This window comes from Nanorana parkeri, unplaced genomic scaffold (assembly GCF_000935625.1).
Source record: "Nanorana parkeri isolate BGI_ZX_2015 unplaced genomic scaffold, ASM93562v1 scaffold240, whole genome shotgun sequence".
NCBI lineage: Eukaryota > Metazoa > Chordata > Amphibia > Anura > Dicroglossidae > Nanorana > Nanorana parkeri.
In genome coordinates, this window is record NW_017306508.1 from 180,678 (window position 1) to 188,156 (window position 7,479).

The 7,479-nt window shown below is 45.7% G+C and overlaps 1 protein-coding gene across 1 annotated transcript in view; it reads right to left on the reverse strand.

Annotated features, from left to right (window-relative positions):
- Positions 1-3,604: 3,604 nt before the first annotated feature.
- Positions 3,605-7,479, reverse strand: part of EPHX1 (epoxide hydrolase 1) — a 44,382-nt gene continuing 40,507 nt past the window's right edge. Inside the window, exons 8-9 of the mRNA XM_018556501.1 lie at positions 5,993-6,118; positions 3,605-3,999 (exon numbers count right to left, since the gene is read on the reverse strand). Of these exons, the coding sequence (XP_018412003.1) occupies positions 3,798-3,999; positions 5,993-6,118 (328 nt within the window). The 3' untranslated portion in view covers positions 3,605-3,797. The remainder of the gene's footprint in view (positions 4,000-5,992; positions 6,119-7,479) is intronic.

Sequence of the window (7,479 nt, forward strand, 5' to 3'; positions counted from 1 at the left end):
GGCGGCCGAAGCTAGCCAAAGGATCAGCCAGATCTATGTAATTAGGCATCAGGACAATACAAATCATCTGGTCCTTAGCAGGTCTTAAAATTAAGTAAATACAACCTCAGATGAACAACAGCACACAACATATTACACTGTGTCATTATTCCTTTTAAAAACATAGAACCAAAATGGAGATGTTATGCGTGATAAACTGAGTACCCCCTTACTGCTTCCATAGGAATTAAGAGGCTAAGCAGCAGCCAGGTGCTGCTAATCAAATGCCATTGGATTAATTGATCATCAGCGAGTGTGAACACCTCTATAAAAGCCGTAATTTTAGCAGCTTGCTGGTCTGGAGCATTAAATGTATGTTAACACAATGCCAAGGAGGCAAGACATCAGACAGCAATGATCTTAGAGAAGCAATTGTTACTGCCCATTAATTTGGGAAGGGTTATGCTGGGCACACACCTTACAACCATCGCAAGACTTTTGTCTTGCAATGGTTGTAAGGTAATTAAAAAAACGTTCGATCTGCCCATCTTGGACAGGCAGATCGTACTTGCGATGATCGAAAGCCACGCCCCCTGAGGGGCGGGCTTCCGATGACCGCAATGCCGAACGGGCAGTGTGCGCTTGCGCACACCGGCCCGTCTGGCTTTTATCTTACGAACATGCTACACACCCGCCAAACATGGTAGCACAGCTTGGGTTTGCAAAGATGCATCCGAACAAACTACAAGACTTTTGGAACAAGGTCCTTTGGAGTGGACCATGAACTCCTCTGTATTCAAGAGTCAAATGTGAGGCCATCTGTCCGACAGCTAAAGCTTGGCCAAAATTGGTTTATGCAACAGGACAATGATCCCAAGCACACCAGCAAATCTACAACAGAACGGCTGAAAAAGAAAAGAATTGAGGTGTTGCAATGGCCCAGTCAAAGTCCAGACCTCAACCCGAATGAAATACTGTGGCGAGACCTTAAGAGACCTGTGCATAAACAAATGCCTGCTAACATCAATGAACTGAAGCGACATCACAAAGAGTGGGCCAAAATTCCTCCACAATGATGTGAGAGAGACTAATAAAGTCATGCAGAAAACAATTACTTCACCTTATTGCTGCTAAAGGTTGCTCTACAAGCTATTGAATCATAAGGTGTACTTAGTTTTTCATACACGGCTTCTCTATTTTGGCTTTATGTTTATAAAATAAATAATGACACGGTGTAATATGTCATGTGTTTTTGTTCATCTGAGGTTGTAGTCACCTAATTTTAGGACCTGCTAAGGACCAGATGATTTTTATTATGTCATGATACATAAAACCATAGAATTCAAAAAAGGTGTACTTTCTTTTTCACATGACTGTATATATGTGTGTGTGTATATATATACGGTATATATATTGTAGGGGCCTGCAAGGCTGGGTGGTGGAAGGCAGGTATATTTTGCCACTATTTGGACTGTGGTCCCCTTGAGGGTTAACCTTCCTGACACAGGAAGCAGCTGAAAAGGTCAGCAACTCCAGAGGAGTGTGGGAGTTGAGGAGAAAGGAATCAATTATGTCTAGTGAGAGAGACCTGCTGGATTGCTGTGCTGCAGTGTTACAGGACTTATATTCCTGGGAAGTCGGTGAGACATTCATTTTTTGTTATCTGTGCCAAAGATTTGGACGTTTACTTTGTTTGCTGAAGATAAGCGCATATTTGTGTTTACTGTTTTCGGCTGCCCTACAAGAGGAAAATAAAAGGCTTTTGTTTTATGCAAAACTCTCTGTGCGAGTGCTCTGTGAGCTCCCCAACATCACAATATATTGTGTGTCAATCCCACTGTAGAATTGGGTGTTATGATCACCCAGGACTCTCAGCCAGAGGAGCTGAGATGTGTCAGGAAGCAAGGGGGTGGTCTGGGTTCTGCTTGGGATCCTGTAACTGGGATGTTTCAATGAGAGTAAGGAGGGAAGAAAGCTCCAGTCCTGGGTCCAGGGTTTAGCAGTGACCAGCACCCAATGATTGCACAGGAAAGGATGCTGACTAGGAGGGTTAGCTCCTGCTGGGAAATAGGAACAGACCATGTTCAGGGGTCAGCAGGACTCCCCCAGAAGTCAGAGAGGAGTCAGATGAGCTCCTGCTGGGACAGGAACGGACAGTGTTCAGGAGGTTAGAGAAGTTAGAGCCCAGAAGTTAGAGCCCATTCACACCAGGGCGGCTGTGGATCAGCGCGGTTTCCCCGCTGCTTTCAAAAGGTAGGTTTTGGGAGTTTTCAAATGCGTTTCAGCGCTGAAATGCAAACATAAAAATTTGCAACTGCCACCATTTTATTCTACAGGGTTTTGGCTTTCAGAAAATATAAAATTTTTGGAGGTTTTAATTAATTTTCAGGCCTAAAATGTGGATTATAACATGGGTGCAAAAAATGAAAAAAGGCCTTTGTCCTTAGAGAACTATGAGGTGAGTGCTTTTCACTCACCTCATAGTTCTAGCTGACCTGTGACAATGAGACTGTCACAGGTCGGCTCAGTAGATCGGGAGGTGAGCCAACACATACCGGCGTTCGCTCACCTCCCGATCCTGTCACGGCTCTATGCCGTGACAGGGAGGGGCTGGATTCCCCCCTCCCCGCTCCGATCCGCCAGCGCTGACTGGCGGATGGGGAGGGGGCGGGTACAGCTGGCTCTGCCTCTAGATAGGCAGAGCCAGCTGTCACTCACGCAGCTGGGCGGATCCAAACATAATTGTCGGGATCGGCTTCAGCTGCGGCGTCTCAGTATACCGCGAGTTACAGCTGTATACTGAGTATAGCTATACTGAGCTTAGGGTGACGGGAGGACGCTAGTTTGTGTCCTCCCGTTACCCTAAGGAGAACTATGGGGAAAAGCCTTAACCCAATAGTTCTCCTTTAAGGGGATAACTGTTAAATATTGAATAAAGAGATATTTAAAGAAAAAAAAAAGGTGTATGTTCATATTCTTACAAGGGCCCATTCCTGACCGATCCTCATTACACTACATCTAAAAGGCATAATATAAGAGTTTACATTTACTCTGCCAAGGAAAGGGGAAACACATTCACAGTGGCTTGTTTAGACAAAAAAACAAAACACTTCCCTATCTGATAATCATAAATTCTACTTTTTTTACTTCTAGTTTGCCTAGCACTTTCTTTCCTTTGCAGAAATGGATTTAGTAGTGGGCGGGACTACCCTGCATGCAAATCTTAGCGTACGTCACAGGCTTTGATGGAATTATAATTTCTATGCGCCTTATGCAAATAGGGTCTGTCTGATTGGTTATTACCAGCCGCAGCACCTGGACGCAAGTGATCGGTTGACAACACGGGAGCACAATAAGGAGACAGGGACAGAGCGTTGTCATCCTATAACAGGAAGTATCTGAACAAAGACGCTTTTGGCAGGATGACCAGGTATTTTAATGAAAGCCGCATACGTAAAAAGATACACAACTTTTGAAATGATATTAAACACATTAAAGCTTACACAAGATTTATATGATTGGGTTTAAAACGCTATAAAAAACATTTGTTCAAAAGTCCTTTAATTACAAAAACCAAAAAAGCGAGAAAAGAGCTTATGATTTATATTTTTAAAAGTCACAAAGCAGAGCCTAAAAATGTTGATATGATGGTACAGAATACAATCTACCGCAGGATAATGACTAGAACATGTTCACTATCATTTCTTTAAAAAAATTAAAGCAGCACTCAGCAGTATGAAAGTTATGGTTGCCGGTTCTTCATGCACAACAGGTCCTCTTTGCACTCTGTCTCCTCTATTGCATTATTTAGGCCACAGTTATTTTCGTTCCACTTTCGCTATAAATTGTTGGATATCTTTTGCCAGAAGTTCTGGCTCTTCAAAGGCAGCAAAGTGGCCCCCTCGGGGCATGTAATTAAAAGAGACGATGTTGACGCACTTCTGCTTGGCCCACAGGAGAGGACAAAGCACCAGCTCGTTGGGGAAGGAGGCGATGCCGGTGGGGACCTTGACGGGGAGTCTGCAAGACATTAGCAGGGAGAGATAAAGAGAAGGGGGGGGGGGGGATTCAGTGCACTGTAAAATAGCCACAATCTTTCTTGTGAAGAGTGCTTTGGAAACCATATTTTAATGGATAACCTTGTGCACCCCACTCCCAAGCAACTACAAGTCCCAGCAATCATTCCCTGCCATAACTTCAATTCTTGGCATATACTCCCAGCCAATAGCTCCCAACTGTCCCTCCTTTGGAGAAACTGTCCATCGTTTGGAATCGTATCTCCCTGTCCCTCTGTCCTATTCAGCTGTCCCTTCTTTTTGGTCTATACTTACTTCTATAAAAATAATAATTTAACTAAAAAAAGTGTTTACAGCGCTAAACCTTTCAACTAGGGATGCACCGAAACCGATACTGGTATCGGTATCGATACTTGGGTGAGTACTCGCTCAAATTCTCCGATGCCTTCCCTGATACCGGAACTTCCGGTCAGAGGAAGATTTCCTCTGACCGGCAGTGCCGTAGGGGAACATGGAGCTGACTTCCCATGCGATCAGGAAGCTGGACGGCGAGTAATGACCCTCACCCGGTCCTCGGACCCACGGCAGTCAGCGCTCACTTCTTCCCCTCTGCTCCGGCTAAGGAATGTCTCTCGGCGTCCTCACGTCTAATGCAAGCCAATGGACCTGCAGAAGACCTGATGACGTCAGAGGTCCTTTTACCTCCGAAGCCCAAGAAGAGGCTGCGGGGGACCAGTCTAAGAAGCCGGGACCAAGTAGCTGATTCTGCTTTATTCCAGCCCCTGTTGTGCACCACAACAAGCACTTAACCCTTGCAATGCAGGATTAGCTCCATTGCAAGGGTAAGCTTTTTATTTGCCTGAAGTTCTCCTTTAAGGGCCAGTTTACACCATATCCAGTGCGTTACGGTTAGTGGCTGGAACGCACTGGATCACATAATGCCTCCCACGTTCATTCATGTCAATGGCACCACAGACATGCCTCCCGCCCGCAGTGCGATCGCCCAAAAATAGTGCATGCCACCGTGCCAGAACGCACTGGATATGGTGTGAACCGGCCCTAATTGATTGCATTTGTTATTTTGAAACCAAATTACAGAGTGCAGGTATATACTGAAAGAAATATAACTCCTCCCAGTAGAGTGTGGCGGGGCCCTATGTCACATAACGGGTACCTTTCAGTAACTTTACATCTACGCACATAAATTCCCCATATGTCACAAAATATAATTATCTAAAATAAACCTCCATTTTTTATTATTGGAAAATTGTCCTTAAACTCCAGTCCAGTGACTTTGCCTAGGGCGAGTTGATGTCATCAGTCAGGAAGTATCTCCTCTCCCCCAGACTGCATTGGTGACAAGTTCTCTTTAAGGAGACATCAGGGGTCAATTAGACCCTTAATGTCACCTTTGCACTTAAATGAAGCTGATCAAGCACAGATCGTGCTTGATCAGCTTTCTTCCCCAGCTAGAGTGGCTGCAGAATGACAGCTCTGAAACCAGAAGTGACAAAATCCTCATCGCCCTTGGCTTTATTCACTGGTCAGCGGAACCTAGGATATATGGCAGAGGGGTTGTGCTTACAGTGCCCTGTTCCTGATGCTGTATGGCATACAGTGGCAGTAGCAAAGGACTTAAGTCAATATACTTCACCTAGGCTGAGATGGCTGAGAAGCATTTCCCCCAGTCTCCTCTCCCCCAGTAATCAGACTGCAACATTGTAACTTTGCAGCAAATTACATGATGAGAGGTCACAGCAGGGGCTGATCTGTGTCAGACATTTATGAACACAGCCAAGATCTGTACAGGCACCAGGATTTACATGACTGTGATCCGACGCCCAGGAAGTAGATGATGACCCTGGATGATGCCTAAACAAACCTGGACGTGTTACAGTTATACATTCCCTTACTTAGCATGCTGCACTTAACATAACAATATACATTCAGCTAGGTTCACTTTAACAGAGACAATTTGCAATCTACCCATTACATACTTGTCATGCTCGGCCTTGCCAATTCCTTTTCCAATATTCTCCTTGTAGAACCTCATGGAGGAGACAATGGAGCCAGACACCCAATAAATCATGATATTGGTCAGAAGGTCATCCAAAGTGTATTTCCTGGAATGCAGAAGAATAGCGGGTAGGAATGTGTTCAAATTGTCAGACTGAGAAGAATGGGCGGGACTTGTGCAGAGTTTATATGTAAATGATATATATATGTGTGTATATAATGATCACTATGCAGTTTCAGGCCTGGTTCACACCTGGGCGTTTTGTAGCGCGTCCGAACGCTCTGCAAAACGCTCAATCACCGAAATCCCATTATTTCCTATGGGTATGGTTCACACCTGGGCGTATTACAGGCCGTATGAACGCGCTACAAAACGCCCTACGCCCAAAGAAGTACAGGAGCTTCTTTGGGGCGTTTTTGTTGCGCGTTTCCATTGGGATACAGCCAAGTAGACCTCTGAAACGCGCGTTTTTTAACCGCGAATCGCGGTAAAAACGTGCGTCACGAAACGCGCGACAAACGCGCATGTTTGATACGTCTAGGTGTGAACCCAGCCTAAAGGTGGCCATACACTTTACAACCCTCGCAAGACTTTTGTCTTGCGAGGGTTGTAATGCACTTAAAAAAACGTACGATCTGCCCATCTTGGACAGGCAGATCGTACTTGCGATGACTGCAAACGGGCAGTGTGCGCGTGCGGTTCGGCAGTTGTCGAACAAGCAGGCCACTAAAGGTGCCCATGCACTGCATCTGGAAATCCCACGATCGTACGATAATCGTGCAGTGTATGGAAGGCGGACGACCGTTTCTACTGTACGGCGCACATCTTCCGTCGAACCAGCAGCCTGGAAAACTGGAGTTAAGGTGCCCATACACGGCACGATTCTCCTAGGAGAATCACGGGAAATCCCGCGATCGTACGATAATCGTGCAGTGTATGGATGGCGTGCGACCGTTTCTACTGTACGGCGCACATCTTCCGTCGAACCAGCAGCCTGGAAAACTGGAGTTAAGGTGCCCATACACTTTACAACCCTCGCAAGACAAAAGTCTTGCGAGGGTTGTAAAGTGTATGGGCACCTTAACTCCAGTTTTCCAGGCTGCTGGTTCGACGGAAGATGTGCGCCGTACAGTAGAAACGGTCGCACGCCATCCATACACTGCACGATTATCGTACGATCGCGGGATTTCCCGTGATTCTCCTAGGAGAATCGTGCCGTGTATGGGCACCTTTAAGCTGGTCATACAAGTGGCAACCTGTAGCCTGTAATCAAGCAATGCGCAGCGCATGAGTTGGATCATCCACCTGAATGCAGTTGATCAAACTGGCCTATGTATTGGCAGCTTCAATACAGGTCGTGATAGAAAAAAATAGACGAAATCCTGAAAAAACAACTCTCTCTCTCTCTCTCTCTCTCTCTCTCTCTCTCTCTCTCTCTCTCTTCCCCCACAACTTGACTTTTCCATA